General features: G+C 35.1%; 1 protein-coding gene across 1 annotated transcript; it reads right to left on the bottom strand.

The window, feature by feature from the left end:
- Nucleotides 1-6293: 6293 nt before the first annotated feature.
- On the bottom strand, nucleotides 6294-22749 carry LOC136253482 (uncharacterized). Its single transcript, XM_066046158.1, has 37 exons — nucleotides 22719-22749; nucleotides 21972-22655; nucleotides 20562-20909; nucleotides 20210-20503; nucleotides 19871-20149; nucleotides 19419-19754; nucleotides 17516-17785; nucleotides 17389-17439; nucleotides 17029-17337; nucleotides 16647-16970; nucleotides 16347-16598; nucleotides 15688-15738; nucleotides 15289-15624; nucleotides 14696-14961; nucleotides 14239-14449; nucleotides 13243-13385; nucleotides 12760-12867; nucleotides 12620-12698; nucleotides 11748-11846; nucleotides 11574-11668; nucleotides 11362-11516; nucleotides 11252-11297; nucleotides 10780-10848; nucleotides 10610-10727; nucleotides 10396-10560; nucleotides 10275-10347; nucleotides 10093-10222; nucleotides 9978-10042; nucleotides 8766-8895; nucleotides 8608-8717; nucleotides 8377-8488; nucleotides 8167-8323; nucleotides 8048-8114; nucleotides 7568-7634; nucleotides 6623-6720; nucleotides 6434-6560; nucleotides 6294-6368 (listed from the first exon to the last, which is right to left on the bottom strand). Exons 1-37 carry the CDS (start codon nucleotides 22747-22749, stop codon nucleotides 6294-6296), a joined length of 6330 nt encoding a protein of 2109 aa, XP_065902230.1.
- Nucleotides 22750-24488: the final 1739 nt, after the last annotated feature.

Here is a 24488-nt window from a genome sequence, read left to right as displayed (position 1 = left end):
GCAGTATTTCATTTTGAAGAATGGTATGTTATTGAGAAAGATACCTCATTATCACTAAATACATTATAATATTTTATACACCGTATGTATATTATATAGTTATACAATGGGCACAAGTGCTCTGCCTGATATAAACACACAAGCTTGAGGGCCATTCACTGCTTGAAGGTTCTTAGTTTACTAATTTGTTAAGATGCCTTACTGTAGTTATACTGATAGTAAAGTGTCAGTAAACTTAAGTATATGGAACATAATTAGTTTACTAAGTTTTAAACTATCAGTAAAACATCAGTGAATGCAGGTTTACTGAAAAACTACTAAAATAACAAACAATTAACTGTTCCATATACTGGGGATATACCACTCTAGTAAACTAAGATACTTCAAGCAGTGATTAGGCCCGAAGGCAAGTGCATTTATGCAGGCTGAGCACGAATGCACATTGTATAACTGCTATGTACCACTCTCTGGGAGAGTCTCAAAGGCAGCTGCACCTCTTATAAAGGCCAGGTTTCTTTGTGTGTGTGCATGACCAAGCTGAACTTTGCAGTGACGTTCCCTCTACAGTACCACAGCCACCTGAGATATCGTGTTGACCAAAGCTAGTATATTATGGGCTATAGCATGGCATTAACCTGAATTCACTGTTTGGCTCTTGGTCGTCGGTGGTGCTCAGCATATCATGTGATCAACTCGATTGCCTGTGATTGTTCTCTTGAAGAAAAGCAGCTAAAAATGGTCAAAGTAAACAAAATCTAACTACTGAACCACTACTAGTCTAATTCTTACTATCTACACTGGCTAAACTCAAATCTACTGGCAAGACAAAACTGGCTGCCATAATTGAATGTAACAGTGAGGATTACCTAAAATAATAATTTTATTGACTCATTATCAAATGGTTTAATCTAGGCTCGGATGGCATCAAGTTATTCTGTTATGGGGTCTGGTACTTACCAGATTATCTTTAGTGCAATTGTACACTTAACTCACTTTTATTGTTGTACAACCATGTACACCTGTAGCATTGCTAATAATTGAATTGAACTAGTAGCCTAAGGGATAATTATAAGTATGTACTGTTGACTAGAGTTTTACTGCGTAGGCTTTTTCAATCACCATTAGCTGCTAGGTTGACCTTTGATCTGGTGATGTTTAGTGATGTTATGGACCCACAATCAACTTTTACATGTTAGGCTATAAAATAATTCAAGTGAATTGTGAAGCGTCTTCCCACCTATAGGTGAGGTGTTGTAACGGTCTCGACTGCCAGCACTTGTGCAATGCTGCACATAACCGCAACCAGTGCAATATCTGTATATTGCACTGCAGTCAGTGTATTATAACTTATAATGCACTCATTGCGGTCTGCAAAACTGCAATCAGTGCGTTATAAGTTATAATTCACTTGCTGCAGTCTGCAGCAGTGCCATATACAAATTATGGCACTGGCGGCACCTTTGACTGCTCATGCAGAGTGGTACATAAAGTGCTATTCCCCACTAGGTACCTGAAGGGTAGGCCTGTAAATACAAGTAGTGTTGGTGCTGCTATCAGTTAGTGCTATGCAGTTTAGTGGGCAGAGGGGGAAGTCACTACAGAGCATTCATTGTCGGGTAAGTAGAATTCGAGGAAAATGGGAACAGGGCGGGAACGGAAAACAGAAACGGCAACTACCCACAGAAAATGCCTGCAATAACACAGGTTGGACAGGTTGAATTTTGCAGCACAATGTTTCTTTGCAGTATTGTCTGGATCCTTTTGCTACAATGATTGAAACACTCTAATAGAGCGGTCACCTACACTGAATGCTCTAATAGAGCAGTCAAGAATTTTTTGTTAACTACCCTACCAGGGAACCATGTTAATGGCCTGTGAATTAATGGACTGTAGCTGTCATAGATTTGTAGACTAGCTAAGTCATCAATATTGAAAGTTAGCTATTTCTTTGAAACCTGGCATAAACATTTTAAAATGTTAAACATTTGACTTTTACAATTGTTATTTTGACTTGAAATTAATATTGAAGAAAACTGAGAATCACAAAGTATCCTAGTTAACTACTGCTTCCAGGTAAGAAGTCATATGATGGGAGTTAAGTTATGTGTGCAGCACTGGTATGCTTGTCGAGTCCCCATGCATGACTGCTTAGTCTCCTCATTGGAGCCATTCACCTATACACATATTCCAGTTACCACATACACATCATGTGACTTGTTCCTGAGGCTGCAGGTACAACTTCCTGCATCTATATGCAGGTACTGTCAGTTAATTAGGATCCTTTGTAAGGTTTCAAGGGAGTAGCTAACTTTTAATGTTGATGACTTAGCTAGTCTGTATACCTATTCTGTGATGGCTATAGTCCATCACAGGCCATCTATGTGGGTCCCTGGTGTAATAATTACCAAAACATTCTTGACTGCTCTATTAGAGTGTTTCACTCATTTTAGCAAAAGGATCCAAACAACGTTGCAAAAAGAAGCAATGTGTTAAAAAATCCAACCTGTTCAGCATGATGACACTTGATGACCTTTATCAGGTATTTTCCGTGGGTTGTTCCCATTTCTGCTTTCCGTCCTCAGGGGCGGATCCAGAGTTTGGAAAGAGGGGGGGCACCTTTCTGAAAAACAGTTGAAGACCAAAAAAACTTGCTGAAAACCAGTTGAAGACCAAAAAAAAAAAAAAAAGGGTCACAACAATAATAGCTAGTTATCCTTTACCAACTATATCACGTCTGTTATGTAAAATAAAATCCTAATTATAGCTTCATAGGTAAGCTACACTGCCTCATGAACATTGTGACTGCTTTATTAGAGTAATTGACTGCTTTATTAGAGTAATTGACTGCTCTATTAGAGTATCTCTATCTTGTATGCAATTTCTTGAAGGGGGGGGGGGAATTTGCCCCAAATGCCCCATCCTGCCATCCTGGATCCGCCATTGGTCCTGTTCCTGTTTTCCTCGAATTCTACTTACCCTCTCCTGGGTTGTAAAAATGCATTATCACCTAGCAACTTTAAGTGGTAGTTATTATTGGTAGAATAAACAAAGCCACCAAACAGGTAAACAATAACCTTTTGGCTCCCTCCTTGTGCTTTCATCTAAACCAAACTGCATTATGGTTATAAAGTACACACCAATATGGGTTGTCTGGACAATGGAGGTACCCGGATATTAGAGGTCCAGATAAGGGACGTTCCACTGTACAATCATGCCCTGCATTGATGGTAAAAGTTTTCTAAGGTTCAAATAAAAATAATAACTGTACTACAAAGTAAGGTTGAAGTATCCCAGTATAATAATTATAGTGATGAAACTTTTATAAAGCGAGTGATACTTTTACACATATAGGTCTACTGCACTGTAAAAGTGACAGCATGACAACATGAGGCAGCTTCATATGGCCACCACTAAACATCAAAAATTTAATTACTACATTACAATCAGTATTTCAGTACATATTTTAGAGAAACACATCAGTATCTGAAAATACCTTTATTAACTTTTTATACCTAAAATACCTCCCAATCCTGAAGTAATGTTATTATTAAAAACTCAGATTTCCTGTCAGGATTATTATACAGATGAACTGACACAATATACATATGCAGCAACACTATAGAACACAGTCACATAAAATTCTCTGGTGTATGTAAAAAATCATTTACCTATATTGCCTGACTATCAGCTAGATCATCAGCAATATGTTCACAACCTTTTGAAACTGTTTTGTCATTGTCCAAACTTGTACTGTTGATCACACTAAATTCTACTGCACAGCTACTTCCAGGCTTATTAGTCAACTTCTTCATTAAAACTACATAAAGTAATTGGAATTATGATAAGAATTTAATCTCATGATTCTCAGTATATAATTATACAGTAGGCAAGATAAACAACCTGAAGAAATAATGTTATAATCACCGAAGCAGAGTTGAGGTCTTTTGATGGCAAAAATTTGTTGAACTAATGAATTCCTTGTAAGGTAGACTTCAGCTCAATTAATAATACACCTTTCAGCTTTTTTGTTAAGGTTTTGCAGCACAAGTAGTACTGAAGGTCTGTAGGACATCTGGTTCTACAGCCTATTTAAAGTTGTTACAGAAAGTATGTTTGAAAGGTGGAGAAGAAGACAAAATCCATGACTGGACCTGGGAAGCCTCGAACCTGCAGCCAGATTAATGCTCGAATACTTACAGGAGTCTGCCAGGTGGTCAGGATATTTTCTCCTTGTCAGTTTCTAACCATAGGAACTCTGGAGAGTGACTTATTATCTCAAAGTACCCCATGTGGATTTATTTATAGCTGTTAGTGCAGTGATAACAAAGCAACATAAAATGTGAGCAATGGCACCCATCTCTTAGTGTAACATTACAGGAATTAATTTCATAATTATAAATGGTGTCAGAGTGTGGCCTCTCTGTATCGGTTACACCACACATGGATAGCTATATGCATAAGATACCTTGTTTTCTGCCAATCAGAATTAATTTGTTGAAATGTTTAATGTGTTTTAAAAGGCAGGAAGATTATTGTGCCTGTTAAATATGATTAGTTTTGCAAACAGGGGACCAATTTTAGCAATTCGTAACTTCAGATTACAAAATGCTATTTACTTGAAATTCGGTCAGTAGCGAAGACCAACGCGGTACAATGGATGGAGAAATTTCAGGTTTTTATGCTCCTTAGACACTAAGGTATGTTATCCCAAGTTCATACAATAGGATGTGTGGGAGGATGTGTGGAAGACGCAAAATTAATCGGGTCACCATTATATGCATTGTTTAAGAAGAACAGCTGTTGTTATGCACATGGTTTATCATTTACTAACTATCCCTTGGTTATTAATTTCTACTTATTTTCTTAACTGTGCACCTAGTATTGTTAGAAACTGCATAACCTGAAAGTATATGAATGGTGTATACATGTGTATATTGCAGTGGTAGATGGATTTTGTAACTCAGTATAAATTAATATACTCTAATACAATAGTAAGGTACTCTAAAAGACCAGTCATTAAATTGTTAAAATTAGTACTACAATGGAAAACAAAAATTACTTGAAGTAGTGACTCCTTTAAATGTAATCTCTTGTTAACAATTAATGTGATGTGCTTATATTATCATAATGAACTGCTTCTGAATCAGTTGATTGTGCATACATGTATACTTGTACTGTATTTACTCGGTAAAATGCTGTGGCCTAGTGTCAAAAACCAATGCAACTTCTACTCAAGGGTGGCAAGGGCAGTGTTTATAGCATAAAAACAACTCTTAAAGTGCTGCAACTATTCTGTATATCAAACAACAGCTGTTGTTATAAGAGCATGTACTTATTCGTATTAGCATGATGTGCACCACCAAAGTAGATAAAAGGTATGGCCTCCAGTCGCACAGTGTAGATGACTAGTGCTCTTTCCTTGCTGCAAATAGAACTGAATAACACTGCAGGATAGTCTACTTCATCTTTCTAACCCAAGGACAAGCAGATAACTATTGAGAACTAAGGATTCAAAATATAGCCACGGTGCTAATTGAAAGACAGAATTGGTGACTGGATTTGTTAAGAGAAGTCTTCCACACACATCCGATTCTATAAACTCAGAAGACCATAACTCAGTATTCAAGAAACCTATTAACCTGAAACTTTCTCCATCCACTAAGCTATATTGGTTCTCAATACTGACCAAACTTCAAAACATTGGCCATTTCCAATCTGAAGTTATGAGTTGTCAAAGTTGGTAAATTGGATGTGTGTGGAAGACCCCTTTTCATAAATCTGGTCAAATATATGCACTATCTCTTAAAGGCACAGTCATGCAGCCACTATTCAAATGTCTGACTATCAAAGGAGTGACATTTAACCAAAGAAATACAATATAATATACTGTACCAAAACTTGAAACTATACTATATACATACAGTAAATACCTTTCTTAGTTCTTCCTCTAATACTAGTACGTATACTGCTTTCACCTGCAATCTAAAGTATGAATCCATACATAGCTATAGTTAATATACTAGCTACTATCCACAACATTTTCAGGGCAGAAAGAGTATCTACAGACATGCAAATGCATACAGCTATATATTTCTGCTATAATGTGTACATACATAGCTACACAGCTATAGTATGATACTTGATTATAGCTAGCTATATAAGTGGATTAGGGAATATTGCCTAATAGAACTATTCTTATATACCCTGTAACTTACCATATTAGTAGAATACTTGGATCCCTTTCCAAAATATGACTTCATTTTATTCTTAATCTGTACAAATGCTAGTATATTTTACACTACTATAACACAGTTCAGATTGAGCACCTTTTCGTTCCTTAGTACATGGAAAACGAATATAAAAACACCCTAGAGGAGACAATTTGTCAAAACAACAATTATTTTACATCCATGTACTACAATATGTATCATACCTGCAAGGAGTTTAGTATAGTAAAAATCCAGGCAAATGCTACAGATTCTTCATTGACTGCAAAGACACCAAATATCCATGTAGTTCCAAGCAATGGAAGCAATATCAATGTTGCCTTCATTAATGCTCTACATGATATAGCAACAACAATAGTCACTTAGTATTTCTGTTTAATATGATTAACTGTTACATTGCTAGTGCTGAATTAGATGCTCCTTGTCCATCAGCCTTGCTCTTTTTGATGACAAAAATAGCACGGAAAGCCAAAGCAATGAATCCTAAATTAACCTGCAAATTATGAGTTTAGATTATTATGTGTAAAACAGTTTGGCATTAGGAATAAGGTGATTATCTCTCATATGCAGTACTATACCGTACTGTATGATGAGTATAATGGTCTCATGCCTATTTGACATAGAGTCTATACAGTATCAAATTCTTGCAATCAAATTCAAGCATTTCACTTAGTTGTGAGTTAGCTATTATTCCTACGAATATCAAAAGTATGTACTGTATGGGGCTAATATTTGGCTAGGAAAAAATTTGACGGATTGGATGATTGGGCATTTTGATGAGTAATATTTTGACAAATTGCTCCAATATTGTATAAAAGAATATACTACAGGTAAAGTCTTGATGAAAATTGTCAAATGAATCAAAAATTTCCCTCATTACAACTTTTGCGCTATGTGGTAGATAATGTAAATTATGATGATACACAAAGATTATATTATAGACATTTAACAATTAGTTGCTTATGCAGGATATAAATCTCAGATCCCTTGTTTTCATCTCACATTTCTGTCTCTGAGGTAATACAAATTTATATCAATTACATGTCTGTAACACAGACAGTGTATGAGCACTAATTTACAAATGTGACCTACTAGCTAATTATAAGGCATAACTACTTTCCAGTGCAGCGAAATGGGCTCATGTCTACCGTATCGTCAGAAAACAGCTGTGAAGCTACTAAGGAATGAAAATGAGATATGGAGAAACTAGACTTTGAAGAACAGGGAATGAGGAGTACTAACTATTGTAAATATCATTTCTATTAGACTATAATTGCCCTCATAAAAATATAATATATTTTTATCTGGAATATTATTTTATAGCAGCACAGTATACTCACCAATATAATAGCTAACATTGGAACTACAAAAGCCCATATCACTCCACCACTAGTAGATATCCAGCAGCTACATAAAAGTATAATGAATTGTATATAAATTGCACCAAACAAAACTGGTTAAACGACTGTATACTACATAAGAACAAGTTGGTTATGGATAACTAAATTTTTGTACATTGTAAAATACAACAATGCATGGATTAAGATTCTAAGAATTCTGAATAAGCTATTGGTACTTGGTACTTAGTACAATAATCTCTACTGTTAACACTATACAGTGCTCAAATGTTAGACCTTGATTATACTTTACTTAAAGTATTTTTAGCACAAATTAAGCAACAGATAAATGTAATCAAAATTATAACTTGATTCTCATTTCCTTTTTAAAGTTATCAAAAAAAATTTGCAAATGTGCACATCTACTAAGTATAATATAACAACTATACACAAATATGGCATCAAGCAGTATGTATTACTTACTAGTCATCAGTACCATAGTGGTCATGAGCTACACCGACAGCAATAGCAACTACTGGCAGCGGTGTCCCTATTAAGCCATACAAACACCAAACATATACAGTAATGTCTTATTTACCCACCCCATCCTATAGCAAGATAGAAATAATTATTGTGCCCCAGTCCAGTGTTAAATATTTTGACCAACATAAAATATATGATGATGCCCTCACACAACATCCAACTAAACACAGCAGTGAAGAAGTAATGCAACAAAGCTGCCACAATTGTGCAGCCAACCTGTAACATTAAAGTGGTATTTTAATGCTGAAACTGTTTAGTGAAGTACTTACTTTGTTGTCTTTAGCACTCTCAATTCCAGCAACAAATGCCAGCAGAGCTGTAGCTAAAGCAATCGAAAGATTGAGATGGACAAAATTGTGGATTCCTTTTAGCAGTGAGTTCCTGCATGAGGCACAATCATTATAGATGTAAACATGCTAAGCTGCTAGCCTACATTAATACGCATAAACACAAATCTTGAAGTTAGTTTTCTAATTTATATATAAATGTAAAGAACTGACCTGTAAATTATGAACAAGATAATTGACATTATAAGGCAGATTAGTGATATACCACAGCCAATATAAGTAACAATAGATAATGCCTTTCTTTGCACTGCAGAGGTAGCAGTCTACGAATTAAATACTGTGCAACTTCTGCAGAATATTTGCTTAACAACCTGAGATGCTCCTGACACGTCCACTAAAACAGCAAAGCTGGTCAGATGTCTACTAAAACATTTAATGGTAGCATTAGTCAATGTCTCAATGCTTAGTCCAGCACTAGACCAACCACCAGGAGAAGCATTACTGGAAAAGGTAAATTGATGTTATGGGCACACAAATACACATACATATGCAAGGTACAAGTTTGGAATCATATCTAGATTTTTTTTGTTTTGTTTTGTGTTGTTTTGTTTTATTAAGGCTTTACTGCACAAGTGCAGGACACCTGGTCCTATAGCCTGTTTAAAGATGTTATATTGAATGTAATTTGAAAAGTTGCAGAAAGGAGAAAACACCCATGATTGAGCCTTGATCCTGCAGCCATCCAATCGACACTCGAACATTTACAGCAGTCTGCTAGATAATCAGTTAGGATGTTTTCCCTACAAATTTCATGCATCCTCCATAGGAACCCAATAGAGTGACTTAATTATCTCACAGTACCCCATGTGGACATTATCTTCTGTAAGCATTCAAGGGTGGCTGTAGGATCAAGGCTGCCAATGCAAGACTCAGTCATGGAGTTTTTTTTCCTTTCTACAACTTTACAAATACTTTTATTACAGTGTAACATATTTAAACAGGCTGTAGGACCAGGTATCCTGCAGATCTTCAGCACTTGTGCTGTAAAGCCTTAATAAATAAATAAATAAATACACAAATTTATAAAAGATTGTTTATTTGGCAGAGCACATCATGTATGCTTATATAAGTTTTATCAGGAGAGATTGACAAATAAAAATGTTCTATTAAATGTTTGGCAGTTCAATCAGTGTAATGTGTAATGCAATTTATTAAAAAGGTACTTCAGTCCCTAGTCGATGCACTTATACAGCTGACTATATAGGCAGATATAAAATAAAACCAGCTGTATGGTCAGCTGTGTATTAGCAGGGAACCCACATTCAGTGGGTGGACCTATTTTCTTTATGGATACACCTACATTATCCATGCATGCCTCCACAGTATAAAGATAGTTATGTACATAGTCCTGGAAGATATAGGCATGCCCTCACCACAGGGTATAACTGATACACATGCCAAAATTTTTTCTTCCCGTGCAAAGTATTACATATGCATATAGAAGACAAATCTGGCGTACAGTACAATATGCACACATATACATACAGTGCTTGTATGTAGTACACTTCATTCAGTAAAATTACCTTCCTTGATCTAAATCAAAATCCCAAAAGCCACATGTCAAATTGCTAACTTCTTTAAAATCGATCTTCATATTCAAAAAGCATATCACCATACTCCATTACCACATTCACAAACCATAGAATAGTTAAATGTCAACACCACAGGGTTACTATCAGATGGCAGTGGTAATGCTGATGTATTATGTGTGCTAACTTGACTTGTTAGCACCAAACTTGCAGGTTGGATTATATTGGCATCTCTAGAACTACTGAACACTGTGAGTCAATATATATGATAGCTGTCTGTAACTGGCTTACATGTTAGCACTTGATGGTAGGACAGATTCAAAATTTTGGTATACTACATTTGAAATGAATGTCATTCCATTTTCTGCAATTAGATGTGTGTACATTACATAAAGCAACAGCTATCAATAACCTGAGGACACTCCCCTCTTCTGAATCAAATCTCCTGGGATTAAAATAGAAACTGATGGAATACTACCTTTAAATAAATTAGTTTGCTCTAGTACATCTGCTGATGGCCACAAGAAGTCTGTTATATTTTCATCATTGCTGACATCAACTGCTTCGACAGATATTACTGGTTAGATAATTACAACATATAACCAGTGCTTTTGTATACGTTTTACCTATATTTTCAGCAGCAATTGTTCTATTGTTTGCTTGTGAAACATTAAGTGTATTAGCCATCTGGAAACTAAACTGCTCTACATTCATTAACAGTACTTGACCTTGTGTACGATTTATCTGGTAACAGCGAATGGAGATCATAAGGTGCAAGATTATTAATGTAAATAACCTCTTGAAGAGCTATCCATCCAGGTGTGTTTGTTGCATTTAAAATATTGTTGTAGACTTGAACAACATCCTAACACAACATACATAATTATTGTTTTTGTGGTGTGATTGTAAAATGAGTGTGCGCATGTGTGCATTCAAGCTGTGAATGTGTACATGTATTGTCATGTTTGCATATGTGTATATATAACACAGTGGAACCTCAGTTATCTGAATCCCTTGGGACCAGGGTGGTCCATAAGTCTGAAAAGTCCATATCCCCTGAAACCATGTATAAATAACCATAAGGACATTTTTTAAAAATTCTATATTATTAACTACCATAATAGAACAGTCACTACTCTAATAGAGTAGTCATTTCTGTAGTTTGGATAACCGGTTAAGTGGGGTCCAGATAACTGAGGTTTCACTGTACATGGAACACATGTTTTATGTTGACACTCCATGCAGCATTACAACCATACTGTACATACATTAACAAACTCATCTTGTTCAATTGCTCCACTTGTAGTCGCAATACTACATCATAGTATTATTTTTGCTATGGTTAATGCTACAGTATATGAGTAAGCTACCAGCATACCTGATTACAGTATTAATAATATCCACAGTGCTTCCTAGGTCAAGAGGGAGTGTTGAAACACCTTCTGTTTGTTCAGTTATTGCAGCTAAATAGTTGACAGTGTCAGCTGACATTTCAGCAGCTTGCTGTGGTTGCATGGTGTTGATTTCTTGTGCCTTGAAATAAAATTTATTAAAGCAATATAATATCATGCTGCATGCACAAATCCAAACCTGCATTGATATTGCAACATATTCATAGGATCTGCACATTGTGACATTAGATGGTTGCCATTCACCAAAAGCATTGCAGTAGCGAGTAGACATTCCTGGTTATATATTTGAAAACATATACGTATTCAATATTATATGTAGCACGAACATTAGAGTCAGTTTGCAATTACTTACCAATTCCTCTGGGACATGAAATAGTAGCCATGGTGCTAGCTACTGTAACTGGCCAGATAAGACCAAATTTATCTGCTTCCATTGGACACCTTAACTCATCTACAGATTAATATACATTTCTCTGTACATACAGTAAGTTCCATGGAAAGAATAAATTCTGATAAAAGCAAGTGAGCAGACAGTTTGGGAAATATCTGCATTATCTTAAACTAACCAGGGAGCTGCAGTCATTACGTATAATAGCGTATGCATAATTTATTATGCTGGTTCTACCATTGGGATTCAGTACTAACTTTGCCTTTTAAAATTTCAAGGATATGACAATGTATATATACTTTTGTACCATAAGTGTGTGAAAAGGATTCGGTCTTGGTTAGGCCTACGTCAAATATTCCAGCACAATAAAAAGCATAATACGATATAGTGCTATGCCAACATAATGCTAGCACATCAGGTGGATATTTGAAATTATGGAACTTTACTCCATTAAAAATATAGATTGATACTCCTTAATAAAGCAGTCATTGGAAACTGCAAACTGCAACAGAGCACTCAAATGATGAATACTCTCTCATAGAACAGTCACTTTGTAGTGAATAATACTCTAATTGAGCATTCATTGACTAAAATCTTTAAAGATAATTTTATGGAATGTTGTTAACCTAGGAGCACAATGCAAGCATACACTGAAGAGCATAAAAGGTGAAAGTTTTAGGAAATTCCTGGGCAAAATTTTGAGCATATTTGACTCAGAGTGTGCAAATATGATTAGCTACCAGTTGTTTCAGTTGATAACACACCAGTGTACTGTGTTGACTTTTTTAGTCTTTGCTTACTCTTTGTGGTGTATATTATGCAGTTTTATATCCTACCTTGAATAGAAGTGACTTTACATACAGATCTGTCTTGAGTACCATCTTGCAATAAACTGAACATTGTTGGACATAAATCCTGTAAAAGAAGATGTGTGCTATATACATACATACTACTGTGGTGCAGAAATGTAATGTACTTTCTCACACAGTATTCCATCGCAGTCTAAACCAATATCAGGTATTGTGTCACCATCACTATCCCTTGCACACAATGTACCATTGCCAGAAAAAGCAGGAGCATTGCACTGCCGGTATGAAAAAAAATCATCATTAGTAAAGCTATAAGCATAAAGGGTGCTTGAAATATCATTTGCAGCAGTCAATAATTATATAGAGCAGTAATAAATTGAACATGATTGCATGGATTAACATTGTGGAACAAATGTGGCTGGATTTGAAAAACCTGGATTTGACACACAAAGCTTCGTTAGGAGATAATTATGGCAATTAAGTAATCATTGTGTAGTAACTTCCCAGTGCCTATATACAACTGTGTAAAAAAAGTCTTCGCTTAATGCTAGATTCCTTAAGTGTCAGACCCCTCGGTTTTTCCTGTATAAGGGCACTGCTTTCTAGTTACATATTTTTTCTGTTATTGGGTAATCTATATATAATCTTACCCTACACATGAATGTGTCACACAAGCATGGAGTTACTGCTGGACCAACACAAACATCCACAAATGTTAGAGCAGAAGTTGTTGATCTTTCAGAATCACCACTACCATCATCATTCCCCATTGCCACATAACAGTAGCATGTATCTACAGTAACATTAAAAGTGTGGTGACAAAGAGTGTTAAGTCAAATTTATTTTATATTTCATATATACACAACTACATCAAAGGAATCTGTATTTGCGACAGATAGACCAGCCCCATCCATCAGGGGCGGATACGGGGGGATCAAGGGAGGCTCTTGATCCCCCTCCAAAAATTTTTAGTATACGATCGAGATACTCTAATAGAGCAGTCACTCTAATAAAGCAGTCACAATATCATAACAGTGTGTAGCAAGCTTTGTAAGGATTTTTATGTACTTTATCAGCGATCAGCGATAAATACATAGTTGGTGAGGTGGGAAACTATTGTCAGCTAGCTGTGAACTTTATTATTTTTTTGGTTTCATCAGACAATGTAGTGCCTCAGTTCATTTTGACCCCCCTTTCCATAAGTCTGGATCCGCCCCTGCCATCCATACTTGAACTTCTACTTCTGCTTAGATGCAACCAATATGCAGGATTAGAAGTTTGTATAACACAAGACAAATTTCTTTCAAGTAAGCAAATTACATTACAAAATATGTACACTATCATTACATATCTGCACTTGGTCCTCCACATTAACTAAAATTCATAAATTAATTTAATAAAACCAAGCTTTTAATAGCATAAGGCTGCCATCTTGCTAGTATACTGAAACAATGTCACTCATGTGATGTTAAACAGCAGAGCTGCATGTAGCTAAGACAGCTGTTACATGTTGTACGCACCTGTTATGTAGGCTGTATACATGTATCTTAATATCACCCTGTTTTCAGGACAACATATAACTATAAGCCCTGTAGTTTACTTTGATCTGAATTATGGATAGTGAGGATAATAAAAGGAGAACATACCACTGTGTTTAAAGACTGTAAACTTTGGTGGTAAAATCACACTAAATTCTCCAAATGGTGCATAGGAATTAAAATAATCCTGCAAATCTGAAACAGTGATGTTATTCACTGGACCAACAGGTAATTCAATTGCAATAGAAACGAAGTATCCTGTTTTGTACATGCCCACCATCACTGTCACACCTTCATTTGAATTCATGTAGTCCAGTATCTAAAGTAACAAAACATTAAGTTACATTTATACATGTACTGTATGGCAAGTGAAAATTGATTACAAAATTTAAGAACTAGAATGACTAAACTTTTGGAAAGGATTTTCAACACAATTGCCAATTATTTTCCGCAACATAACTTCCAAATGGCATGCTTTTTATTGTTCACCTTTGAACATCTCAAACTACATAATTATATATAATTAATCTATATGTATGTAAAACTGTGTTGAATAACTATTTACCATTCTTTCAATCTCCATAGCATTTGGTATTTCTCCTGGTGCATCTAATACTTCAAGCTGTACTGAGACCACTAGCAATGAATGTGATCCATCTCTTACTGTACACTGGGAGAAATCTGGTGAGTCCCACATCTCCTCTTCATTGCACCTCCTTGTAATGTATGGACCAAATTGGAAAGATGAGTGAATACCTGCACAACGAATCATAGCCAAGGTAGATATAGGTGTCTTAGGCCACAGCACTACTTCATTTACTTCATTGCAGGCTAAACAGTAAATAAAATGCACACAATATGCACATAATGAGTGTACACAATATTAATGTTAAACCGGTCTGCGAAAAGGGGTCTTATAGCCTTTTCAATTGCATGTACTTGGCAACCTATAACTTCACTTGTGAACGTGCTATCACCCTGAAATGTGATCCCCTTATACCCCTAACATAGCACTATGGTTTGGTGTAATATGAAGATGATAGGTTGGAAAACTGAGGAGTTATGAGTAGCCAAACGTGACAATTTGGAAAGGCTATAAGACCCTTTTTTGCAGACCGGGTTATGTTAATAATATTTATAGTATTGGGCTATGCTAACCTGGTATAACAGTCAATGATATATTCTTTGCTATCACAAGAGCATCTGAACATGGTGACAATAATTCACAACTAAATGTTCCATTGGCTGAGAGTGAAATATTGAAAAGAGTTATTTGGTGAAACAATCCGGTTGTTGGGGTTTCAAACTGAATACTAGAGGTAATAGTGTTATCTTGTCCTTCAACATCAGGAGTAATAATTACATCATTTCGTTCTGTATTATACAATCTCCACTGAATTGGAAGGCTTAAATTTGATGGAACGCATTGAAATGTAACATTGTCTCCTCTAAAGACTGTGAAAGTATTGTTAGTGAGCAATGACAAGGTAGGATCTATGTGATTAAAAAGATAATGCAATTCATTATGGACAATGTGTGCTCTACAAATTAACTCACAAGTTATGATCACTTCAATACTATCATTTTCATTTGGATACTCTGCTAAATCTAAAATACAAAGCATGGTTTTATATATATATGTTATGAAGAGCTAATTTATTTTTACAAAGTTTATGAATCGAAAATTTTCCACAATACCTGGCTGTAAATATCACAGTCTATCTCCTGACTTAAATTCATTTATGTAATTCAGAGAAATTTGTGTATCACGTAACAGTAAGATGTTTTGAGGTATTTTAAATTTATATGAAGTGTAGTCTGATCAACTAAAGCTAATTGACACCAAAAATGAACTTTGCTACATTACAAATGTTTTCTTAAACTACCAATCAATACACATGGTGGTATATCATGCAGCAAAGAAACTGACACATCACACCTGCGTTATTTACATGCATGCAGGAGTAATAAAATGTGATTTTTTCACAATAGTTCTGAGGTCTCTTCTCCAAGCTAGTGCAGTAAAGTAGCACGTTCAGCATTGCAGGCCACACAAGTGTTAAACTGTGTTTTAGGGCAAGTATTACCACTAAGTTTTAGGCCAATATTACGTATAACACCTGTCTGTGACACGCTCACATATACACACTACACACCCCTGCACACGCCTTTTTACATGCTTTGATTATACTATGTACACCATTATAGGGTCTTACAAGCAAAATATTCCCCAGCACTTGAACTCAATGCCATGAAATCCTTTGTATAAATGTATTGTGGTCTAAATGAAGTTTGTGTTAAAGTGTAATTTGTGACACTTTCTCCATTTCTGAATTGTTCCAGTCTAACAGTTTCTACAGCATTAGAGAACCCATCAGAAGAGAGTGCCACTTGAAATGCCAAGGTAAATGAGTTACACTGCCGAACATACAGTGGTGAATAATCCACTCTGTTCACATATGGATCACCTAAAAGCAGATTAAATACACATAAAAATTGTATATACATAGCATTACTTGTAGTGAGTACAAGTAGTACTGACGGCCCATACGGTGGTATGTTGCAATAATAATATCCATTCATTCGAGGCTCAAATCTATTGAAAGTTAGTGTGGCGGCTTGGTATTGGTTAGTAATAGTTGTATCTCCTGCAGTGAGGTTTGGTAGCATTCTTCCATAAATACCAGTTCTTCTCCACTCAGGATACTCCTGTCCAGTAACCGTGAAACATGTAAGAGTCAGTATTCCACTGGCCTCAGCTGGTATTGCATCTAACTGATTGATAACAGCCCAGTAAGGAAGGAATGTTTGGTGATAGTTATATCCAACATTAATCAAATCTGTTATATAACAATTGCAATATATCAAAATATCATTATCACAATAAAATTAGCTCACTTGGAAATACTAATAGTTCAACAGACATCTCAGAAATTCTGGCTCCATTTTGAACAATGGCACAAATGTAAGTACCTGCATCACTAAAATCAACAAATTGTAACAAAATTGTGTGCTTTAGATTTTGAGGTAGAAAGTCTGCATTGTTCAAAGACGATGCATCTGTAAAATTTCTTTCATTACCATAAAACCAGGTTACAGGTATATTAGAGACTGCTGAGCCATCAGGGAAACTCATAGTACAATTAAAGCTTACATTGTAGCCCATAAGTTCATACAGCATTCTTGGTTCTACTGATAGCTGAGGAACTACAGCAATACTACAGTGAATTATGTATATATGCTATATTATCAACTTACGGATGGCTGCAGCATAAACTGAAGCTGTTGATGATGCATTTCCTTGAGGCACTATGTAGCATACAATTGCATAAATTAATTTGTTTTATTGCATATATAGATACTGTAGTTTATGTACGTAACTTACATTGTGCAAAAAGACTATAGACTCCACTGATAGCAAATGGTACAGTTAGTTGATACTGGTTTCCAGATACTACACTTAAAAGATTGAGATCAAGGCTAAGTGGTGGGTTACTACTATCTTCAGATGTTAAATATCCGATGGTTAATTCAAGTACACTATTGTTTAGGTTCTCTGTTCCATTGGAGAAGAATGCAACGGTGTAAAGTATATTAACTGGTTGACCATAGTTAATCTGTATACTTTCTTCATGTGCTTGTACAAATAATGTTGCTGCATATGAAAACAAGTTGGAGAATAACATTAGAAAAGAAAGAGTAAATTGAAAGATGATAACATATATGATAGAAACAACTACAGTACTTGTTCATAACAGAGAACAAAACTATTGATAATGTTGTGTACCGTATACACACAGTCAAGTTTTTGAGGTACGTAAGTAATTTTTGTAGATGAGCATTGAACAAATCCTGATATATAGGTGTTAATTTTTGACGATGAAAAATTTGTCAGACACTCAATCAAACACAAAAATTTGCAAAAGATATGCCATTTGACAATAATACATTATTAAGAAACTTACAGTGTACCAACACAGCTAAGTTGTGGAAAAGGTGCAGCAGCTTTCAAGGACTGAAGTCAAAATTTAAAGTAAAAGGTGGTAGCCATGAAGTTGTCTAGGTATTAAAATGTGATTAACTATTGCCCCAACCTTTTATTTCACCATTAATTTATTATATACGTACTCTAAGTTTTAAAGTGCTGTAAAGCATTAATAAAATTAATAAATAAAGGCAAAATTATTTTCTCAACTCTGCTGTTTCAGAGTAGATATCATTGAGAAATCAATAGGATTTAATCCAGGGCATGGAATGTTCATAGCTTTATGTCAAATCATTATCGTCAGACAAATAGCAGGTGTCTACTTAATTATCCAGTGTACTTCAAATAAGGATGGATACTTAATAAGCATGTTAAAATGCATTATTTATGATACAATTTTTGCAGACCTTTAATTGGGAAGTTATATGTAATTTGGGAAATCACAAAATGTGGGTTGTTGCCTCACCTAAAGTTTACAATTACTGTAGACAGGCTAACTATCATAGCTTAAACTTTATTGTGGTTTACAAATATTCACAGTAATATAGCAGTGGAGCTATGAGGCAAACACCAAGCTTGTGCAGTCCTATTGTGATAGTGTATAATATAACAGTATAAAATTTGCACTAAAACTATTAGAAACAAGCTTACTGCGTATACAGTTTTAATTATTTCACATTTAACAACACCCATGCAAAGCATTGAGTCACCTCTGCCAGCTTTCCAATTCCTTTAGTTTTATTAACAAAAGGTTTAGCTTAAATCTATTTTGAATGTTAAAGTTAATGAGTTCTATGCCAATAGAAGTTCTAAAATTTCTGAAGGCTCTGAGTACAAAAAATCAGCAAAACAGAAAACATTTCTAATAATAATGCTGTATTGAGTTAATCTGTCATACATGCAGAAGAAAAAGACAGTCCCAAAGCTGGTCTACGGTTAAATTTTGTGGTAAACAGAAGCTGTACCTATGAACTACTTTGGTTAAGTTTTGTAATTAAGTCATTGGTACTTACATAAACACCTTATTCACAGGTGTGTAAATTTCATTGTTAATTGGTAAACAACTTGTTTTTGCATTGTAACTACAGTATAGTAAGGTTTACATATTAAGTATAAATAGACTTGTATTTTGGTTCATTTGTGTGTGTTTTGGTGATCAAAGCTATTATTTGAAAGTATATCACATACAGAAAGGAACGTGTAGGTATGCAGAATTAAAATTTTAAAATAGTGTTTTATACCAAGCAGCAAACACATTATAGTAGTGAGTTTATTACACACATTCTCTTACTGATTAACTTACCATTAGTGATATAAAGTGTGGCAGTTGCAGAAGATTGTAAAGACTCACAAACGTATGACTCATTGCCAACTAATTGTTGCAAATGGGTGATATTACTAACACTTAACATGATCACATTATCATACTCTGCCATAGAATAAAGAACAGGATTATCAGTAGACTGATAGATGCCAGGAATCACTGGATTGGGTAGGGTAGAACTACTGGAGTGTAGCGCCAAATGTCTATTGCCTTCGGTCCCAACACACATCATTGTCAGTTGAGGGGGTACTTCAGGATCATTTATCACAGCAGACCTTGGAATTGCTACACCATTCAGAATTATGGCTACTGGTTCTAGAAATAAAAAGAATAATGGTGCCATCATGGCCACAAATGTTAGTAACATGCTTATGGTCCTAGCTAAGCCATGCGCATAATAAGCTGCAAATGGTTTAGATAGATGCACTTACCCTCAATGACAAATACTTTAATTCTAAGATCATCTCTTATTTCGCCATCATAAAATGTACAATAGTAATTTCCACTATCACTAATCTGAGAGTCATTAATTGTAAGAGTATGTTGGAGTCCCACTGGTGAAAAAGTGTGCTTGGAACTTGAATGAAGTAATTCTATTCCTTTATACCAAACAATTGGTATTGAGGTGTTAGTTGGAGTACATTGTAACTGTACACCTTCACCAACTGATGTGACCGCAAACTCTTCTGGATTTACAACAATATTATATGCTGCAAGAAATTGAAACTATACATTTGTGTGCATACAACTCTCACTAATAAAGTACTCACGTAGAACAGCTATATGAGCAGTTCCTGCTACTGTAGACTGATTTATCTGAAGTACAAACCGAACTTGATCAAGAATACTGCTTACTGTAGGAAGTATCACTTCATATATGTCATTTCCTTGATCAACAATGATTGATAAGTTAGTACCAGAAAGTTCTAAATTAGTTATGACAACTTTGATGCTCTGTAGTACATTGACATCATCAGCCAAAGCTATGCGATATACAAATGTAGCATTTTGTCCTTCAGTAACTCGTACTGTGGGTGATGACAATAACATTGCAACTGTGTCCTCTACAAAAATAATGGAAAATGACAGCAATAACTGTTTTGTGTTGCATTATTCACTTACTAGCAATTACAACTGTTTTATCAGAAGCAGAATTTCTGGAACGACAAGTGTAATATCCAGTATTTGAATTCAAAAAGTTATAAAATGTTATGCCTACAAAATCTCCAGATCCGTAAAGAGATCCTCTAAAAACAACATAATTAGAGGTAGAAACTCCGATTGTGGTAATAGCAGATCCAAACATTATCTCTGTGTAGTAGCTTTCCAGAACCCCGATACACAATAGAGTCATACTGCCACCATACTCAATGAATTGTGATGGTAGCACAAAAGCTGATCTGTTTACCAAGTACATCTGTTCAGTTGGACCATTATTCACCATGTAACTGAGATGAATACTCAGAGTTTCTATGTATGACATTAAACTATAATTACATTAATTCATTAATTCATTGTACATTATTTAAACTACTGTTACAGTGGAGCCTCTCTATATGGAACTTGGAGCCTCTCTATATGGAACAGTGGAGCCTCTCTATATGGAACTTTGTAAATAAACTTTTTATAGGGCTATATATATAATAATGTTTGCTGCGATTAAGAGTAATACCAAAATCTTTGTCCTTATTATGAAAGATTTTTCAATTGTGTTCTTAGTTTAGAGAGACTATTACCCAAAGTTTTAAAGAATAATTATATATTATATATAGAGGATATAGGCAGGCCTATAATTATAGTATTGCTATATAATTATAGTATTGACTATATCATTGTCTGCTTATATATAGTGTTGCTGAATATGTCATTACTGAATTGGTGCACTACTCAAAATTATACTGTCACAGTGTGATTAAGCATGTTTTAAACATGCAAATAAGACTTCAAAAGGTTTCTATAGTCCTAGTGCACTAGGAATAAAATTGAACCATTATCATACTAAGTAACTGCAAAGTGAGTCTCTAACTTTAAGTGTTGCTGAATTTTACTTACAGTACTGTAGCTGCTATATATAACAAAATTAAAGTTGCTTTAAATGCATGTTGCTGAAATATATATATATATATATATCTTTTAAGTTTGCTTCTACTGAGCATGTATAGGTCATGAGATATGACATTAAAGTTTGCAGCTGGACCATCATATAGATAAGGGCAACTGTTGCCCCCTCACATACAGTAGGTAACACATTGGAAAACTACTTTACAAACTTTAAAATGTCATATCTCATGGCCATCCTTTTAAAACTTGGAGATATTAACATTCACCCCTACAAAACTTTGGGTTGCTAGGGGCAATTTTCATTGCTATGAAATTCTTCTATTGTCACCATAGCAAGAGAGTAATAAATAGTTAGAGCATTACTTAACCAACTTGGTAGTGCTCTAGGGTTTTATCTAGATCCACTACTGGCATTATTATATAGTTGGGCTACACCTGTATTGTGGCCAGATGCTTATAGACAGTTCGTACCTGGTATTATGTCTACATCAATTCCAGAAGAAGTCTCATTCACCAACTGATCTGTACCACGACAAAAATATCTGCCTCTTTCAGATATTGATGTCACCATTAGTCTTAAGACAGTACGACGTGAAGGTGGTTCATATTGTATTTGAGCATCAACCAGTTCATAATTTAATTCAATACTTATAAACTCCCAAGTCACAGGAAGGTAAGGCGGAATAGTATTACACCTCAAAGCAATTTCTTCTCCAATAACAAATGTATCTCGTCCATGTATGGATGTCACATTGACAACATCTGTGGATGTACATGATGCTATCTCCAAAGACATTATTTGCTTACCCAAGTATTCTGCAGCAAATGCAATGGATGACACTTGGGATGATACTGGTGAGGTCAGTGTGATGTTAAAATAGGTACTGTTAATGGCTGCATTTACATAATAGTCAAAAAATTCTGATGGAACAAGTAAAGCTAATTGACCAGTTGCAGCATCATATGATAGTATGTTTACGACAACAGCAGCAGCAGAAGATATCAATGATGCAGCCAGTAAAGAAGAGTCTGCTATAACAATTGAACCATTTTCAATGGCAAAAGTAGCAATTATTTGAATATTAAGTGTTCTTTGTATGCCATATATTTTAACTGGCTGTGGTGACAGTAATTCCAAAGTTGGAGGAAGGTCACCTGTTATGAATACATAACCAAAATAAGACCACACTAAACCACACAAAAGAGTTTGGCACATACTTGGTGTAGGAGTTGGAAGTGTAGCTGTCATGCTTGTAGAAGAGGATGCAAGTGTATAATTGCTGCTCAATACAAGAATAGTGAATGTAGAGTTGAAAAGTGAAGTGATAACTAAACTCTTCATAGTAGTTCTTGTCACAACTATATGGTTGTGGTGGAGGACCTACAACAGACATTAAGGTAGACCCATTGATTAGCAAATCCTTTGCCCATTATTGGCCATTGCGTTAGATGAGTAAGCATGTTAAGCAAAAGCTGCTTTTTATTATAAACTTAAAAAGTTATAGTATAACATGGTGAATTGGTTTGCAGTGGCAGGGGGTTGTAGTTATAATTTTGTTCGTACATATGTAAAGGAAGCTTTCTATGTTATACCTGGAGCCATCACATCTGGTTTAACTACTTTTATTCTTACCAGGATCCCTAATTTACCAACCTTAAATTTATAATTTCCATAAATGCAATACTCTACTTGTTTACCTTTATACATGCATTATCAGCAGTATTTCTGTAGTAATACTGCATGATCACTACAAGTGTAGCTATCCATATGTTTACATAGCATTTTATACATTATAACAGCTATAAGTATACCTACATATTCCCATATTTGTTTGGTGCTCATGATAGGCTTCTAAACTAGATCAGAATTTTTGTTTAGAACAAAAATTTCTAATTGTACTTAATGGGCAACCATATGGCCCCAGTAACTACAGACATCCCTGACGGATCTGTCACAATGTAACCCTCCTATGAGGCATGACAAGAAGTCACGATGTTTAAGTGGTTGACTGCAGAGGAAATCCTGGATCCCAGGCTGTGTGCATTGCTCCTCAGGTAGACTGCAAACTGTCTGTGGATCAAGTCACTACCTGGTCTAGGATTTGGTTCTGCATTCAACAGATATCATGTTTCTTTACTCTCTGCTATACAGGCTTTAGTAGTCTAAGATGTTTTTGCATTACAGTCAAACCTTTCTAATCTGACACACAATAGGAGACATAAGTTTTTCTGGATTAATGAGGTTGTTGGATTATCAATTCACCTTTGTAATTTGACATCGTGCAATATCTAGAATTATGTCAGATTATGAGCAATAAATTACACACAAGGATTTTAACATGAATTAATTTTAGAATGTGCAAGTATTACAACTTTTTTCTATGATTGTCAACTGATTAAATGTTTTGGTTGCTAAAAAATATATTCTGTGATTGCTCCTATTATTAATGCTGCTATTATTTTTTGTTGGATTACAAAGGTCAAAAACAATATAGTTCCAAGTAAATTTTGTGTCAGATTACAGAGTACAGAGGTGTCAGAATACAGAGGCTGTTTGCTATACAAAGTGTTGATACATGACATTAATTTTTGGTTCAATTAGAGAAGATATACAGGTGTTGGTTTAGAAAGGTTCGACTGTGCCTGAATTTCTGCATGAAGCTACACACAATGAGACCGTACACCATTTCAAAATATATACATGTAGCACTCTACATAATTATTGTTCATGTACAGGAACATATTACTCATTTACTATTACCCTTACAACTATTGTAACAAAGTAATGACTATATATCCATTCTTTTCTAGTAAGCAAGCAATACACAATCATTAGTCTGTACTCCTACTAGTTACTGGGTGCCTTAAACAAAAGAATGTGTATTAACGCACCTCACTTCCAATAATCAACAATAGGTACAGCTATAATAGCTATTATAATTATTACTTTAGCGATAAAAGTATCCTCATGAAACTCAACATGAAAAA

This window comes from Dysidea avara, chromosome 4, assembly GCF_963678975.1.
Source record: "Dysidea avara chromosome 4, odDysAvar1.4, whole genome shotgun sequence".
NCBI classification, from domain to species: domain Eukaryota; kingdom Metazoa; phylum Porifera; class Demospongiae; order Dictyoceratida; family Dysideidae; genus Dysidea; species Dysidea avara.
This window is presented reverse-complemented; position numbering and strand designations above follow the sequence as displayed.

Coding starts and splice junctions, on each gene's coding strand:
- LOC136253482 (XM_066046158.1), bottom strand. CDS start 22,749: ATGACAGCTACACTTCCAACTCCTACACCAA. Junction 19,755..19,870: donor TAAAGTATTTGTCATTGAGG/GTAAGTGCATCT, acceptor TTTTATTTCTAG/AACCAGTAGCCATAATTCTG. Junction 6,369..6,433: donor CTATACTAAACTCCTTGCAG/GTATGATACATA, acceptor TGTCTCCTCTAG/GGTGTTTTTATATTCGTTTT.